At 52.5% G+C, this 18,593-nt stretch overlaps 2 protein-coding genes across 2 annotated transcripts in view; both read right to left on the bottom strand.

Moving 5' to 3' along the window:
• RADIL (Rap associating with DIL domain) overlaps window positions 1-18,593 on the bottom strand; it is a 73,095-nt gene that overhangs the window by 49,310 nt on the left and 5,192 nt on the right. The gene's annotated exons all lie outside the window — the stretch shown is intronic.
• PAPOLB (poly(A) polymerase beta) lies at window positions 4,950-8,565 on the bottom strand. Its single transcript, XM_047779457.1, has one exon. The coding sequence runs from the start codon at window positions 8,262-8,264 to the stop codon at window positions 6,336-6,338; it is 1,929 nt and encodes a 642-aa protein (XP_047635413.1). The 5' UTR covers window positions 8,265-8,565; the 3' UTR covers window positions 4,950-6,335.

Genomic DNA, 18,593 nt, shown 5'->3' on the forward strand with positions numbered 1-18,593 from the left:
TACCTGCTGCATACGCCGTGTCTTCTTTTTCCGTTCTCTAGAACAGGCCGACGTGAACCGCGATGTCTTGTCGCTGAGGATGCGAAGCGCTGGCGCGACCACCGTCGCGTCTTAGGATCTCGTGATTTTAGCTGGATCCTGAGGAGCACCTTTCAACCTGCTCCTGCCATTTCTTACAAGGACTGCAGGGATGGCAAGTCCATTCCAGTTTTCCACTCTTGCCTGCCTTGGGGTAGGTTCTCTTTTCGCAGGAGACTGTCCTTTCATCTAGGTTTTCCGATTTACTGGCGTAAAGCTGTCTCTAAGATCCTTCCCAAGACCTCTCCTGGATTTGCGGCTGTCCCCCCTCCGACTTCCCGAGGTCGCGCTCGGTCCCACCTTCCGCCTTCCTCCGCCGTCGCCCCGGTTTTGACGGGTTCTTGTTATTATTACTGTTACTACGCCCACAGTGCAAACACCTCCTCTTCGCTTTGTTGATCCTATTTATTTCTTCTCTTCTGCCCTATTTTTTTTTCCTTTCTGCTCTCACTGCATTTATTAAAGGCCTTTTCACCCAGTTCTGTAGTCACCTCACCCGCCCCTCCATTTCCGGTCTTTATTCCTTCCTGGCGTGGGCGGTTAAAGCTATGACCCTCCTCTTCCGAACCCCATCTCAGCTGCATCCCGCGAGCTGCACTGTCATTGCTGTGCGGCTCCAGGTCACGTTCAAGGCTCATTTGGAGGCATCTGAGTATCTGAACGTCTGAGCCCTGTGTCAGATGCTCCATCACCGACGCTCCAGACTTTGGACACCTGGTCTCCCCTTTCTTCCTGCTGCACAATGGGGGTACCCAGCTAACTCCAACTACAGGTTCCCGTCTCCCTCGCGAGCAGGCAGCGCCTTGTGACCAAGCTCCAGTCAGTGAAAGGTGAGGGAATGTCATCTTCCAGGACCTGTAGGGACATCCAGGAAAGCGCCGTCGGAGGGCACGGCTTGCAGAGACTCCTTGGCCCTTCCCCCTCTGCCTTCCTTCCTCCTGTTTTAAAGGAGGAAGTGATGGCAGTGGCCCCGCCACCATCCTGCACCTGGAGATGACCTTGAGGAAGAAAGGCATGAACTGCACCGGTGGGACTGCGTGTGCTAGAAGCCTGGGTCCCCGGAACGCTCCCCCCCGAGCCCTGAACTTACCACTGACCACTGCCGGGCTGTGAAAGAAAATGCACCCGCAGTGGGTTCTGTAGTCGTCATCTGGCCAAACGCAATTCCAAACCCGTAAAGAGATTTGTAAGCTATCCCTTTAGTGTTGGTTTCTTGATTGCAAAATATTTCACACCCATGAAGGCATTTACCACCCAGACTGAAAATAAAACGAACACCGTGTCCTCCACCCCCCGACCTGCAGAAGGTGCCAGGTGTCCCGTCCGCTTCCCGCAGCCGCACCTCCCCCTCCCCTTCCTCCTCCCCCCACCAAAGGGAACTGCTCTTCTGGATTCAGTTTCTCTTGCCCTTGTTTTTCACGTATAGTTTTACCACGCCTTTTTGTAACGCTATATTATCCTGCCCTATTTTGCTTTGTTTAAAACCTTATATAGATGGTGCCATGCTGTGAGTTTTTCAGCAATGTCCTCTTCCCCTCAGCATGATGAGACACATCTACACCGATGCACGCAGCTTTGGTTCATTTCCTCTCACAGCGCTGCATCACTTACTGCTTGAATACACACTGTCTATCCGCTCCCCATTTATGGATATGTGGGTTATTTCGAGCTTCGGGCTATTACAAGATGCTGCTGCCAACACTCCAGTACCGTCTCCGGACTCACGGGACAGAGTCTCTAGGAAAGTGCCTCCTGATGCTTCTGATGCCAGGGCACACGTGGGAAATGATGCCACCCACATGGAGGGCGGCTACAGGGTGTGCAAGGCTCTGATCCCAGGCACAGCAGTGGCCCACAGCTTGGGGGCGGAACGAATGGAGCACAGAGCGTGGGCACGGCAGCCCCAGATGAGACCCACCACCCCCTGGAGGGAGAGAACCAGCACCCAGTCCCTCCAGCCTTCCTGCCACCCCAGCTCCTCCTCCTCACCCAACCACCATATTGTTAGGCTTTCTGCACCACAAACAGTTGTCATCTTACAATGAGATCCCTACTTTTTCTCACTACTAACGAGACTGAGCCATCTTTTCGGGTGAATTGCTCCCTTCTGCTCCTGCCTCCTCTTCTGTGAAATACCTGAGCATCTCTTTTGCTCGTTTATTGGGCGGCTTCACCTTTTCACATAGATTTTTTCATCCTTCCTATTTATCCGGAATAGTAATCCTGCCATATGTATTATGAAATGTCCCCGCTTACAGCCTGTTTTCCACGTCTCACTGTTCATTTCTTGCTACAATTCAAAGACTCTGATCATCAGTCTTTTCACGGTTTAAGCTTTCTTGGTCTTCTTTAGCAATTTCTTCTCTATGCTAACTGTTACTGATTTCTTACTGGTCTGTATCAGGAAACATGTTCTATGAATCTGATACTCCGAAGTTTACACTGACTCTCACCTTCGGATATAGCATGAGGTTAATTCTGGTACATGCCCTGTGCTTATCTGAGAATAAGTGCTTTCTAATCGTTGAGTACAAGGTTCTGTAACAAGTGTCCAATAGATCAGGGGTGACCAACACCGGCTGGGGAGATGGGTGACAAATCCAGTCCCGGCCATCTGTTTACACAGCGTCTAAGGCGTCTTTCACTCTACGCAGGCACAGCTAAGTGGCCGAGACAGAGACTGTGTAGCCTCGCAAAGCTCCAGCTATTCCCTCTCTGACCCCAACAGAAAAAAATCTGCCAGCCGCTGTTCTGTTCAGAGCTGTTTCCCTTCTACTCCTTTTTTGTCTGCTTGCTACCAATTAATAAAAAGAGTTGCTTAAAAAGCTATGACAGTGAGGGAGTTCCCGTCGTGGCGCAGTGGTTAACGAATCCGACTAGGAACCATGAGGTTGCGGGTTCAGTCCCTGCCCTTGCTCAGTGGGTTAACGATCCGGCGTTGCTGTGAGCTGTGGTGTAGGTCACAGACGCGGCTCGGATGCTGTGTTGCTGTGGCTGCGGTGTAGGCCGGTGGCTACAGCTCCAATTCAACCCCTAGCCTGGGAACCTCCATATGCCGCGGGAGCGGCCCAAGAAATGGCAAAAAGCCAAAAAAAAAAAAAAAAGCTATGACAGTGACACTTTGGGGAATTCCTGCCAATCTTTGCTTTATGGTGACGCCATGAGGAGCAAAATATTTTATGCTATTTTACTAGGTGCAAAAGTTTTAAATTGGTCACTTTTCCTGGTGCGTTATTTCTTCTCTCGTTAATGCAGTGGTCTCTTTTGTGCCTGGTAATTTGTTTTGATCTGAAATGTTTGGATGACAGCATTACTATAACAGCTTTTCACTGGCCTTTTTTCCCTTCTTTTAGAGCTTACATTTTGGGGTGTGTCTCTCACAAATAAAAGCACATGCAGCTGGACTTAGTTTTTCCATGGAATCTGACAATTTGTCCTTGAGTCAGGAAGTCTGGTTCATTTATTATGGAGAAAGAAATATTTGGTTTCATTTCCACCATCTCATTAGATTGTATTTTCTTTCTATGCTTTCCCACGCTGTCAACACCCCACCCCAAAAACACACCTCTTTCCTGCCCTTTTTTTTTTTTTAGGGCCACACCCACAGCACATGGAGGTTCCCAGGCTAAGGGTCTAATCGGAGCTGTAGCCGCCGGCCTACACCACAGCAACACTGGATCTGAGCCGTGTCTGCGAACTACACCACAGCTCACGGCAACACCGGATCCTTAATCCCCTGAGGCAGGCCAGGGATCGAACCTGCATCCTCATGGAAACTAGTCGGATTCGTTTCCACTGAGCCACGATGGGAACCCCTTTCCTGCCTTCTTTGGGACTGAGATTTTTAACTCCACTTTTTACTATTATTGATATGAAGTTTCTAGCCACTTCATGTTTTTCCCTCACATTATAACATGAATTCTAGGCTCAAGTTGAAAGGTGCATCAGTGTCTTGGTCCCCGAGACAATGTAAGAACATCTGAACTGTAACTGTCAGATTTAAAGCCCTCTGCTTGCTTCTGGTTTATTTTTATTGTGTTTTTAATGGAGAAATACATCATCTGTTTGCAAAAGAGCGCTTGAAAAATACAAGGAGTACAGATGCTATAAAACGAAACTAACTCCAGTCGTGAGCTACTGCATACGTTGTATGAAAAAATAGTCTGCTATCCAGGTAAAGAAAACTAGAATTAAAAAGCTCCAACTTTCCAGCTTGGTGAACCAGGTACCGTTACAAGAAACATTTAATAAACGAACTGTTCCCCAAAGTATGAACAAGACGACAAGACTCCATGTGTGCCTGGCAATCTCAATGGCACGAGAGCTACTCGAGATACACAGGCACTGTGTACACGTCCCCCGATTGTACTGGCGTGGAAGGGGACCGCACAGGGCGAAGACGTCAGCTACGGGGACACTGGGCATCAGGTGGCAGAAAGGAGTGGTGAACAGAAAGTCGAAGTTCCTGAACAGCCCACAAGGGAAAAGACTGTACGCCAACCTCGGGAAAGTATTTAAAAGGACGGGGAAAGGGTTTAAGGTGCAGCTACACACTGAAAAGGCACACGTGGTGGAGAGGAACATGGCTGGGGAACCGGAGGAACGAGAACCCGGACGGCTGGAAAACCTCTTAGGTCTGCTGTGTCTGCGTTAAGAAGGACCTTTCATTCCTCTGCAACTGCTGTCATTCTTGTTTCTCAGCATCCATGTTCTGCTGCTTAATTACGAGAGGTCTTTTTTTTTTTTTTAAATTTAAAGGAAGGTTTTCCTAATCTTTTTCAGGATAAAACAAGAGTAGAAAGCTGGCTAGATGTCAAGTGCTTGCTAGAAATTATTTTTTATATGTTTCTACATGTAAATTTTACTGGATGAACTTCAGTAAGTCACTGAAAAATAAAACCTGGTTTAAAATTCTAGAGAAAATGCATTTTTGCTTACACATTTAAACTAGAAAGTAGCTTTACTATAAGCAGATACTCTGTGGCATATGCAAATCTTTTATGCGGAGATTGAAAAGCCATCCAAGATGGATAACATGCTTCACAGGAATCACTTCTAGTAAAACTTCACTAAAATATTAGCCATGGAACCAAAATGTAGGCTCTGTGCCACGTGGCCACAGGACTGTTGGTGTCGCATCATGGTTAAGAAAACACCAGCATTCTGAGTGCTTTATGAAACGATACCCAAGCCAAGCATACCCTGGGCACAAGCAAAGAGAAGGCAGCGGGGACACGGGGGCAGGAGGGGGAGGGAGACAAAAAGCTTTTTTTGCTTTAGGACAAGTGATTAAGGACGAGAGAAGATGGAGCTATGTTGACTCAAGACACTGTCTGCTGTTTGATCGCTGACTGTTTGCACTCGGCAACAATCCTGGAGATAAAACCAGTGTATCATTTCTTGATCAGTTCCCATCAAAACTGAACACTAATTACTGCCTCAATGCCAATGATATACCCTAAGAGTTGACATTTCATTTTAAAGGGGTACCTCACAGGGACTGAGCGAGACATACTTTATGCTTTTCCTGAAGTATGGTACACTACCGCACAACGGTAACCAGTCTGAAGATGAACAAGGAATAAAACCCTTGCGGAAAAAACTACAACTCATCAAGCTGAAAAATCCGAAATTAGCTCTACTGCCTAATAAAAATATGCCTAAAGTGCATCATCAGTGTAAGGAATCTCGGTACCAGTCTGTATTGCAAATTTTTCCCAACAATGCATCCAACATAAATCCAGTCTGCAGGGCACCAAGAGAGCTAGAGGGGCTTTTTCTCCCTTTCCTCCTCTTTGAAGGGCAGAAGTCCTTTGAGATGGTTAGTGTAACCGGCTGACACATAAGTAATGTGACACGTTCGTAACAGGACTTCCAGAAGCTCTACACACTAACCTGGACTTCTGATCGGGATTAGCCCAACAAAGGCAGCTACCCAACAAGCCTCATCAACCTAGTTTGAATCATATCCAGTTTGGCCCCCTTCGTTCTCTTCCTTTAGCATCTGAAGACAACAGGCTGAGTTGGCAGGTGTCACTTATGGACCCTGAGGTTGTCTCATCAGTTTAGTCTGTTTTATTGGATTCTTGGTAACAGGAACAGCCTCTGCAGGAAGAACAGGGACACTGGAGGTCTGCACTCGTGTTTCCGGAGAGGCCCACAGAGAAGCCACTGTCTGAGTGGTTCCTGAGTCCCACGTATGTCCTCGTGAGAATGTTTCCCTCCGACCTCTCTCCTGGATGACACGACCCGCTCCTCTAGACCCCTACTATAGGATTGGCTATGTTTGCTGCTGCGCTCCCGGAAGGCCTGGGGGGGTGATTCACCAGAAGGGTTGAGGAAATGACTCTGGTGACCACAGGCTTCGGTGGTAGAATGGCTGGTAGTGAGCCAGTGTGAGGGATGCTTTCGTTGGACGCACTCCCTGGGCTTTCACTGGGATTTGCCTGCTGCAAGGAAACATCAGTAACCTGAGCGCTGGTCACAGGTGCCGCCATCACAGGGAGGGCAGGACTGCTTCTGCCTGGAGAGCTGCCAGTCACTGGGCCAGTCTTCACAGCGCCGGGAAATGAAGACACAGTCACGCTGTTTTCACTGTCGGCAGTCAAGCTGAGGCTGCCGTCACCCAAAGCTGTCAATCTGACACCTTCTGGCGAGGGTGTCTTCTTTTGCGGAAGCACATGATTCGGTAGTAGCTGATGAAGTTCCTTTCTTCTTAAGTGCATCGCCGCAATTTTCATGTCCATCTCAAACATCTTACTGTTAACTGCCTGTCTATAAACTGTATCGGTGAAGGACTGGATGTCATAGGTGAGATCGATACTGAGAATGTCAGAGTTCTCGGGTTTTTTTAACACTAACCCAATCACCCACATGGTACGAAATTCTTCCTTGTCAGGACTTTCCTTGGGGGCTGGAAAGGACTGAGGATTCACGTGCGCCAGTGTAATAAATTCATTCTTCTCCAGGCTTCCGACCAGGATTCGGATTTTTGATTCCACCAAGCCCACCCATTCTAGATGCTGTTTTTCTGTTGGTGCACTTGCTAGAAGTGCAATATAATGCTTGTACTTTTGAAAGAAGCTTGGTGCTTCAAAAAGTTTGGACCACTCCGCCTTACTCAGCAAAATCTCGTGTGTGATAGCGAGCCCTTGTTTAAACTCCTCAATCATGACCATCCTCGTTGAAACAGACACATTGTATGTGGAGTTCTGCTGTGGGTACGCGGGGGTAATTATAGGCATGAGATGATACCTATCACTGGGATTTACTCTCGGGTCCCACACGGGCAAATTAAGATTCCGTTCTTCCGGCTCTTTCAGCAGCACTGGATTTGGCCATTCCCATTCGGAAAACACCAAGAAGAACTTACGCACAAGAGTTGATGCCATTGCATTTGGATAGAGCTGGCAAGTTCTCGCTACTAGCATCGCCCAGGAGACACCTCCCAGGAAACCCAATATATTGGAATAGATGTTGTGGCATTTGGCCCACAACTTGACGGCCCTCAGAGTTAATCTGAAGTTGTCAATGTTTGGCACTAGATGTAAAATCTCATCAGTTACCCGGCAACCGTTAAGACTTCTTATGCATCTAATATCTAAATTTTTAAGAAGACTGTCATCTCTCAGGTCCAAATCTTCAGGAATAGTCTGCAGTGCTAACCTTGCAAACAAAATATCAATCTCTATCCCATCAAAACACAGTTTGATAACTGGTACAAAGGCCTCCTCAACAGCCCTTAAATCTTTTACTTCTTCATGGAGTTTCAATTTATCATAGAAGGAGGTAAAAAAGTCGCTTCGATCAACATGTCTTGGGGCAACACATAACGCATCGATATCGGCGCCTTTCGTATGCACCCCTAATCTGTAAGAACCGAATGTGAAGATTTTCCCTCCAACATTTTCAATGACAGCTTGTGGAAGACTCTTGCTTTCACTGAGTTCTCGTATCCACTCCTTGACCAGATAATTTAATTTCTCCAAAATTAAAATCCTGCGCTGCAGTTCCTCTTCCTCTTCAAACACCCCGAAGGGCTTCAGGGTTTCAATTAACTTCTGGGTAAGAACGCAGTCAGTCTCCCGGGGGGGCGCTAGGCTGATGGGGGAGGAGATGCCATAGCGCTTGGGCGGCGGCGGCGGGGTCTGCTGGGATCCCGGGGTGGTCACCGGAAACGGCATCATCTCTAGCGCTGGCCCCGCCACGCTACGTCCCCCGCCACCGTGACCTCCGTGGCCGCCGCCCGGGTCATGATCCGCTGAGGCGGGAGGGGCGGGGCTCCTACCAGCCCAGGTCCGACCCGCTCCCGCCGCTTCAAGCGCCTCTCCGCGGTCCCCTCGGCCCCAACATGGCGCCCGCGGCCTCGCCGCTGCCTTCTAGAACGCCCACGCCCGCCCCGCCCCCCGCGGCCCCACAGAGCATGCGCGCGCAGAGCCTCATGGGGGCTGTAGTTCCGGGACGCCACCGTGGTTCCGCCCTGGCGTCCCGCCAAGGGGTGGCCTCAGAGGGGCGCCCCGGGTTTCGGGCACGTGGTAACTGTGTTGTTTTTTTTGTTTGTTTTGTCTTTTTGCCATTTCTAGGGCCGCTCCCGCGGCATATGGAGGTTCCCAGGCTAGGGGTCCAATCGGAGCTGTAGCCACCAGCCTACGCCAGAGCCACAGCAACGCAGGATCCGAGCGGAGTCTGCAACCTACACCACAGCTCACGGCAACGCCGGATCGTTAACCCACTGAGCAAGGGCAAGGACCGAACCCGCAACCTCATGGTTCCTAGTCGGATTCGTTAAGCACTGCGCCACGACGGGAACTCCAACTGCATTGTATTTTTGCCAAGACCTACCGTCCACCTCCTTGCTCGCGTTTCCTACACCTCAGGTCGCTTTCTTCACCAGTGGCATCTGCAGGTGGCCTGCGCCACACGCCCATCCCTTAGAATCCTTCCAGGGCAGGGTCTGCTGCGGGAAGGCAGCTCCGTTGCATGCTCCGCGGCCAGCGCCAGGGCAGCTCCGGGCGCTCAGTCCTGTCCTCTCCAGCTTGGCATGACCTGCCTGCTTCCCTGTGGTGTCTGCAGTTCCCACTGGGAAGTCTGCAGTCGGACTAGCTTGCTGCTCGCCTGTCTTGCTTTTTGGCAGCTGTAAGAATCTGCCCTAAGTGTCCTGCGGCATTGCCACTAGGCAGCCGGGGGTAAACTTTTGGTCTGTCTTAGCCAGGAAACACCGTGGTTCCTGGATCAGAAGATCCTCGGGCGCATCCCTGGAATATGTTCTCTCTCCATTCTCTTGATTCTCCTCTTGGAGACCTGGGACAGACCTTCTCATTCTGACCCCCGTGTCTGTAAACCCTTGTTTCTTTCTGCGAGATGCCAGCTCTCCCTCATTCTCTAATTCTCTCTTCAGATGTATTTAGGCTGCTACGTCATCACTGAAGTATCCATGGACAAACTTGCGTTTTTATTACTAAAACCGTTATCTTGTTCTTTTCCAAATCGCCCCAGCCTTTTGGAATGACATTCTGTTCTTTCCCGTTTTCTTTCTACCTTTTATTTCATTACCATTTTCAACATCCTCACTTAATATTCTGTAACAAATGGTTCCGATTCCTAAATTCTTGAGAATCGGATTCTATCGTTTGTTTCCTGTAAGCAGCATCACTTCAGGTGTCTCGTAATTTTGAACTGGGAGCTCTTCTCTCACCAGGCCTGGATAGCTGTGTGGTTGTCCTTCCAAAAAGGACTGACTGTTTCCACCCAGTGTCCTTCTAAGCTGTCCAACTATGTACACTGGAGTTTCTTCTCTTGCACTTCTCCCAATCACTTCAGTAGTGCAATTTTGAACCCCAAAGACAGAGAGAAAGAGTGATTTTCAATGCTAGGGGAGACTATTCAGTTTTCTTTGCCCAGAGCCCAGCTCAAGAAAGCTAACTCCTCCTCATCTCCTTGTGCCAGGGAGCAGAGTCTTCCTGTTCTACCTTTTCATTCAATCTTGTCGCCCTTTACAGTTTCCAAATACGGGTGAGTGTCTCGGTTCCAACTCCCTACTTCTTAAGGTCCCAAGGCTCTATGTCACTTTCTAGGACAGCTATTAAACTTGAGTTCCTGGGTTACAAAGACTAGTAAATGCCTACAGGGCAATTATAGCTTCATAATCACCTAAGATTCTAAGGCCTCCGAGTATCTCACTTTGGTTTTTCTTTCACCCCTGGGGATTACCTTGGGGGGGGGGCGCGTATTCAGCTCTGCATCTAACAGGAGAACTGCTATATTTCAGCCAGCTCTTGCAGGTACTTTACATAGAAAGCTTTTCCAGGACAATTAGTGCCACATATTGCCAGAAATATAAGTACCCTGCCAGCTTCTCAACCCATTTCAGTAGGGTCTGCATGCTTAACGTTCCAGCAACAGGGCTACCAGGAGGGTCTTTGGTGACTTCCACGTTGCTCCATCTGGCGGGTCCGGTGGTCTCCACCTTTTGTGACCTGCAGTGGCCTCCTCTGGCCTCCGTGGCACCACGCTCTGTGCTGCCTCTCACACCCCTGGCCTCCCTCCGTCTGACTTGCTCCGCCTTTGCTTGGCCTCTAAAGTTGGAGCTCTTCCAGCTCCCACATTAATCCCACAACGCTCCTCGCTGTATATATATTTACTCCCTGGGTAACAGACCAATTTTCACAGCTTTAAATATCATCTATTTACAGCTTAGCTTAAGTCTTTATAGTGGACTCTCTTCGGAGCTCCAGATGCCTGTTGTCTGACTTCCTGCCACCTCCATTTGGATGTCTTAAACCTAACGTAGCTTCAAGAGAACTCTTACTCTTCCCTCCATAGTTTCTTTCTTTCGTGGTTGTCCCCATTTTGTAGCTGGCATCTCCATCTACCCAGCTGCTCATTCCAGAAACCTGGGAGTCATTTTTTTTTTTTTTTGGTCTTTTTAGGGCCACACCCAAGGCATGTGGATGTTCCCAGACTAGGGGTCGCATTGGAGCCGCAGCTGCTGGCCTACACCACAGCCATCCAGGATCCAAGCCGAGTCTGCAACCTACACCACAGCTCATGGCATCACCAGATCCTTAACCCACTGAACAAGGCCAGGGATTGAACCTGCATCCTCATGGATACCAGTCAGGTTCGTGACCACTGAGCCACAGGGGAACTCCCCTATTACTCATCTTTTCAAAGTCTTTCCTACCTAATAGCCAGAGTGGGCTTTTAATCCCTTCAGCAGCCCCCCATCCAACTTCATCTAAAATCCAACACACCGAACAAGCCCCGACCATCTCTCCAGCTCCACCTCCCTGACTTCCCCCGCCCTCCAGCCACACCGCCTTTGGGTGCCTTGCGTTTGTGTCTCCTCCCTGGGTCTCTACACGATGCTACTCCCTATGCCCAGAAAGCTCTTCCTGCCCCACTCATCTCTGCTGCCCTTCACCTGGTGAGTGTTTTCAACTTGGAGATTTGGCTTAAATTTCATCTCCGCAGAGAGCGCATCCCCAGCTTTCAGGTTAAACTTGCACCGGTACTTTTCTTTCGCAGCACATATCACCATTTGCAACTGTTTTTAGAATGACTCCGTCTTTCCTGCCACTGCAGACTCTTAGCTCCACGGGAACAGGATCTATTTGGTTTGTCAACTGCCTGGATCTCAGCACCCAGTCGAGTACCTAACGGAGTAGCACTCGACAAATATCTGTTGACAAATGAATGGGCACAAAAAAAATAAAACCCTTTTTCCTTCAAATCACTGGCTAGTCAATATCCAGAGGACCCATTTCCTTGAGTTCTGCTTAGTGGAGGGACAGTCTAAGCCACACACTGTGACTCTGGGGAAGCCATTTCAGGACTTAGGTCACAGCCGCTCACACTGGTCGGCTGCAGAGACTCTCTGTCTGCGTGACCCCAGCTCCCCGCTACACTGCTGTCCCTTTTGGTTTGAAACTATTTCCAGCAGAGACGTTTGTGGGTGGGGGACTCACACTCAGTGCTTAAGGACGGGGAAGGCTCACGTACAAAAGCACGCGGGTGTCGTGGCAGCCTTTCTGGAGAAGCTACTGCCCTGCAGTGCTTCCTAGGAAATGAAGCCAATGTACCAATAACCCAGAAGTTCCAGTCCTGAGAGAAGACCCCCAGGGAACCCTGCACAGGCCCTCAACAGGGTCCCTGTGCCATTGCTTTTTTGGGGGGCAGGGCATCTTTTTTTTAGGGCCACACTCGCAGCAGGGGTCGAATCAGAGCTGCAGCTGCCGGCCTACACCACAGCCACCAGCCATGCGGGATCCCAACCACGTCTGTGACCTACAGCACAGCTCACAGCAACCCCAGATCTTTAACCCACTGAGCGAGGTCAGGGATCGAATCTGCGCCCTCATGGATCCTAGTCGGGTTCATTACCACTGAGCCAGCACGGGAGCTCCACTGTGCCATTGTTCGCAGAAGGAAGACGCTGGATGCAACCTGAGTGCCGGTGACTAGAGGGTGGGGCAACGGGGTGGGGGGGATGCAAAGAGATGGGCAACTACGCCGCAGGCCAAAGCAGAGCCACTCGCCACGGGCGGACCCCGATCTTACCGACATCACGTCCTTAGTTGAAAAGAAAGTTTATTAAATCCACTTACCTTCTCCCCTGCAGTATATGCATCTTTTAAGCCTCATTTATAAAATCTGTCTTTGGGCTCTATCATTTTACCTCTGACATGGGTTTTAATGCATTTGCAGTAAGGATCCAACTTCACTTTTCCTTCCCTGTAATGTCCAGCCTGGCTGTATTTTAACCAATTACTCGTATGCTTTATGACTGTCAAATATTTTGTGCCAGTTCTGATCTCCCCGTGTTTTCTGTGTTTTCACTGAGCCTTCGGAGTCTCCTTATGTAACATGGCCAGGAGTGTCCCCAGGGAGAAGGGGCTAATGCCAGCCAGGCCCCAGTGGGCACCACCTGCTCCGAAGAACAGGGCAGCTCACCCTCCTCCTGGTGCTTCTCTGTGACACTGGGGCTGTGAATTTTCCTTTTTTTTAATCTAAGCAGTAAATTGAAGAATTAAACAGGCTGTGAGCTGCTAAGCATTCAACTTGATATTCCTTTGAATTAAAAGGGGAGTTCCTGCTGTGGCGCAGTGGGTTAAGAATCCAATGGCAGCAGCTTGAGTCACTGCAGAGGTGTGGGTTCGTTCCCCAGCCCAGCGCAGTGGGTTAAGGGATCCAGTGTTGCCGCAGCTGCAGCTTGGATTCAATCCCTAGCACAGAAACTGCCATATGCCATGGGTGCCTCCATAAAATTAAAAAAAAAAAAATCCTCAAAGATATCTTTTAAGTACCATTAGTTTTCTAATTTTAGGCTGCTGGGAAAAGTTGGGGTTTTGTTTTTGGTTTTGTTTTGGAAGAGTCCTCGAAGGCTTTACACTTAAGTTCAGTCTGTAACCCCGTAACCCAGTAGCCGTTTGAGGTCCGTGTGAGGAGGAACATTCTGACGACTTGCGCCTCGTCTAACGGCAGACCTGACCTCAGACCAACGCGATGTGACCCAGGACCCGGGCACCCTGCCTGGGCACAGCTGCTTCCCAGCAGCGTCTCCCTGAGGAGGAACCCTGGGAGCCCGAGGCGCCGTAATTACAACGCTCCAGGCCATGCTGGCACAGCCAGCGCTTGTCTCCGAGCTCCTGAAAGGACAGGATTCAGGCTGAGGGTGAATGGATTCAGTGTGATGCCACCCAGACGACTGCTTTGCTTTCACCAAACCACCTAAAATACACGTTTCTGGCAATGACCCCCGCACAGAGGAAGTCTCGCTCAGGACTCAACAGGCAGCTACTCTTAAAGGAGAGGGCGCTCCCGTCGAGGCTCAGCAGTTAACAAACCCAGCCAGCATCCGTGAGGACGCAGGTTCGATCCCTGACCTCGCTCAGTGGGTTAGGAATCTGGCGTTGTTGCCATGAGCAGTCGTGTACGCTGGGAACCTCCATGTGCCACAGGTGCGACCATAAAAAGACAAAAAGAAAAAGAAAAGGGGAGAAGAATCTAGATCACCTCCTTCATCCTGAGGTACGTGTGAACAGCAAGAGGAAAAAACGTTGAAAGACCACAGAGCAGCGGGGACAGGAGGACCAAGTTCACACGGAGCAGGAGCCAGTGAGGCAGCAAAGGTGCCCGGGCAGCCAGGACACCCCGTGTAGACGGGGTTCAGGCCCATCTGCCTGTCCCTGGATGACCAGGTGGGACGGCAGACACACACCCAAAGTCAGGCGCCCCGACGACACACCTGCCACCACCAGCCACTCCTGCTGGCCTTGGCGAAGAGGGAGGCTGGCAGCTCACCTCCTTCCCCGGGCCACCCCTGCAAGAGCTGGCAGCCCGGCGTCTGCTCCCCTCCCTCCCACCTGGGAGGAAAACGGATCCCGACTCTGGAGTAAGTCTTGCCCGACGTGAGTGCAGGCAGAGGAGCTTGCGCTTCGAATTTGCGTCAGCCCTTCGGCTGGCATTGAACGAGCACCTACTGCATGCCAGACCAGAGAGACCCTGGACAGTTTGTGACAAGCCCCATGGCGAGACAGAGAAAACCTCAAGTCACAGCGGCTTTAGAAGCCTGCGAGGCTTTGCCTTCCCAGGAAGGGGCCCTAGAGCCCAGGAGGCCCTGCCCCCCGCACCCGCACAGGGCCAGGCAGGCCGCACAGGAGGGTGGGCACGGGCACCGGAAGGCGCTCCACACGTCCTGTCCGCAGGGCACTCAAATCCTCGGACGGCCAGAGAGCCCACCTGGGCTGACGGTCACCGGGACACACGGCCCCCCCGGCCCCAAGGGGAGGCATGGGGCGTGGCCAGCAGACTGACTTCCTGAGTCCCCATCGGTCGCTCCCACCCCAGGGCGAGCCTGTCCCAGGACACTGGAGACATCAGTGGTTGTCGTCACTGGCAGGGGCACCACAGGCACCCAGCGGGCAGGGCCGGGATGCAGCAGAACATGCTGCAGTGCACAGGGCATCCCCCACAGCAAAGAACTGCTGTCCCGCAGTGTCCACAAGACTGAGGCTGAGAACCCCTTCCAAGCTGGGACACAAATCTACCCTGCTCTCAGCCTTCCCCAGCTGTTGACAAAAACCACATGGCCCGTCACCCCTCCCCAGAGTGAGAGGTGATCACTGCCTTTATCTCAGGCGTGGGGCCCAGAGCCCTCTCCACGGGGCACGGGCCCCAAATACCAGCCTTCTGGCGGCTCTGCAGCCCCACCCACGCCAGCCACCGTGCCCAGAACTGACACACAATGTTTTGATGCTCTGGAAATCGCGGGGAAGCTGGCAGCTGTGAAAAGACAATATTTATGGAAAGCAAACCCCAAAGTGCCTGAGCACAGGACTATGAGCGCATGTCAACAGCCCAAAGGGTTCAGGAGAACAGCCACCCCCAGCCTGCTGGGGCGTCCCAGTGACCCCGCGGGAGAGGCCTGCAGCGGCTCCCGGCTCCAGAGGGCCTAGAGGATGCGTGGTGGGCTTTGGCCAAATGCTCCACCTGAAACCAGTACAACCAGGGAGCCCCAACTCGCCAACCCTGGTGGATCTTCTACTGTGGGAGCAACACAGGAATAATGAAAATCACTGTGACCGTTCGGGAGCCGGAAGCCCGGGGGGCTGGCGTGGACTCACATGTACACACTCGCACGCACACCCATGCACAGGTGGACTGCTGGCTCCCAGAGGGACAGGGCCAACCTCGCCTGATCGCCAGAAGGACGAAGGGGATCGAGGCGCCCTCAACACTAAATGCCCCGCCTCATGGGCACCGACCTCCTTGCATGGACACTCAGGCTGCTTGGGACGCCAACAGCATCTGGGGCTCATCGCAGACAGGCCGCCCAAGCGGTGCGCAGCTCCTTCCCTGGAGCCACGACTGCAGGTGTCAGGAGCGGGGGCAGAAGCTGGCGGGGCTGGAGGTTCCCTCCCATCATCAAGGGTGACGCGGCCACCCCCACTGCCCACCGCCCTCTGCTCCTCCGGCCACCGTCTGTGCGCTGAGTGGGGAGGGGCCCCCGCACATCCAGAGGGGGAAGGATGCGTGTGTGAGGGCGCACGCCTGTGACCACGTGCATGTGTTGCATACGGGTGCAGGTGTGGGCTGGCACATGTGTGAGCATGTGTGCCTCTGTGTATCATCAGGAGCCCCAGACAGACCCGAGCACTTGGGTCCTGGGAGCAGGTCAAGCTCTGTTGCCCGTGACCTGTGGGGCAGGGCTGGGCAGGCGGGCCCGACACTCTCAGTGCTGGGCTGGGTGCGTCCGCCCCCACAGCCCGCAGGCTCTGTGGCTCCGTGGCTGGGGAAGGATGGCTCAGCCAGGAGGCACAGGATGCCCAGGCCACACCCCGAGTCTCAGGTGGGCAAGGAAGACCGACTCCCTGGGGCCCGGGATGTGATCTCAAGGTAGGTAACCCAACCCACTTCCAGCCAGGAGAAGTGTGTCAGTGAGACCTGCCTGGTTCAATAGACTCTTTGAAAGGTTTTGCAAAACCACCAGCAAGGGGAGTAGACTGTGGGCCTTCTCCTGCCTGAACGAACGTGAAGGGGACAGATCTAAAAGGGGTCGGGGCACAGAAGACAACGCCCTGCTCCCGCCGATGGTGTCCAGCCTGTGGTCACCCCGCCTTGCCCCAGCAATCACCTGTGCGACACAGAGCAGGCCGTCCAGAGCCCCACCCGGGCCCGGGACACAGGGGCCCACAGGACCCGCGGGGCTGGCCCCGACCACGTGTTCTTTGCTGTCTGTTGGGCAGAGAAAACAAGGCAGGACAGTAACCAGAAGCTGGACACGCTCCCCTTCACCCACGTCTCGAGGGCCTTACAGGTCTTTTAGAAGGAGGACAGCACAGCAAGACAGGACTGGGACAAAGTCCAAACCCCTGCAGCCGGGCCTGTGGGTGAAGGCATTCTAGGCGCTCGTTCGAGGAGAATTAAAAACAGTAACGTCAGATGGCCAAAAAACATGACAAGACGCCCAGCATCACTCGTTATTAGAGAAATGCAAATTAAAACCACCATGAGCTACCACCTTACACCAGCCAGAAGGGCCACCATCAGAGAGTTCACCAATAAATGGTGTTGAAAAAAGGGAGCCCTCCTGCAACGTTAGCGAATGTATGTTGGGCCAACCACTAGGGAGAACGGTATGGAGGTTCCTTTAAAAACTAAATACAGAACCGCCGTGTGACCCAGCAGTCCCACTCCGGGGCATCGATCCCGAGAAAAGCTTAATTCAAAGAGACCCATGCCCCCCCACCCCCCGCCATGCTCACAGCAGCGCTACGCACACCAGCCAAGACCTGGAAGCAACCTGCGTGTCCATCAACAGGGGAGCAGGCAGGATACGGTCCACAGATACGATGGCAAATCCGTCATAAAAAAGAACGAAACCGTGCCCTGGGCAGCAGCACGGGTGGACCTGGAGATCGTCCCAGTAAGCGAATCACAGACGAACCTCACACGAGGGAGGCCGCCGGCAGGCGGGATCCAATCAAAGGCGATACCGCAGAACTTATTCTCAAAGCAGACACAGACTCAAAGGCCGCACACTCAAACTTATGGTGACCAAAGGGGACGCAGGGAGGGCAGGGCTGGGCACGGAGGCGGGAACGGGCGCCTGGGCACTGCCCCATGGGAAAGCAGCGAGGGCGCAGTCCTACCGAGCAGCACAGGAACGTCTGCTCAGGACTCTGCGGGGCCTATATGGGAACAGAATCTGAAAAAGAACACACCCACACACCCCCGAAACCAACACAAACAACCCTGTAAGTCAGCCGTCCCCTGTTCAACTTTAAAAACAGACCAACAAACAAACAGTAACATCAGCTCCCTGTTGGCCAGCTTTTCATTAACCCCCCGACACGGTTACGACGCTGCACACTGCATGATAACCCACCTCCCTGCTGGAGGGACCCGACCCCGCCCGCCTTGGTCCACCCCTGCCCGGGAGTGCGCAGAGCACACCCCACGCAGGAGACATTCGTGCTCAGGACCCACAGCCATGCCCTCCTGTGCCAGGCGGGCGGGAGCCCTGCACACACACCCCGGGCCTCTAGGCCGCAAGACCGGGGCCCGAAGAGGGAGCCCACTGCCAACCGCGGCGGTGCTGGAGCGGGCGCCACCGCCCAGTCAGGCCCCAGGCCCCCAGCCCCTGGGAGCCCGTCCACGTGGCACAGCCTCGTCTACACACACCAAAGGCCTCGCGAGGCGGGCTTCACACCAGAGGAGAACTAAAGGCCACAAGCGCTTGCGACACCTGGGGCCACACGCAAACCGCCAGCAAGGGCTCAAGGCCCCCCAACCCTGTGGCAACCAGAAAAAGAGGGCCCAGTCCCCTCAGGCCCCGCAACGTCCTCTACGCTGGGCCACAGGAGACAAGAAAAGCCACCACTTCCTGCAGGACACTAAGAAAAGGTCACATACGATCTGAGATACTTGGAAGTGTCTTCTGGCGTTTAAAAAAAATATGTCCTGTGGCGCTCACCTATTAAGATCATCCACTTCTTTCCACCAACTGAATAAAA

The sequence above is a fragment of the Phacochoerus africanus genome, chromosome 5 (assembly GCF_016906955.1).
Source record: "Phacochoerus africanus isolate WHEZ1 chromosome 5, ROS_Pafr_v1, whole genome shotgun sequence".
NCBI lineage: Eukaryota > Metazoa > Chordata > Mammalia > Artiodactyla > Suidae > Phacochoerus > Phacochoerus africanus.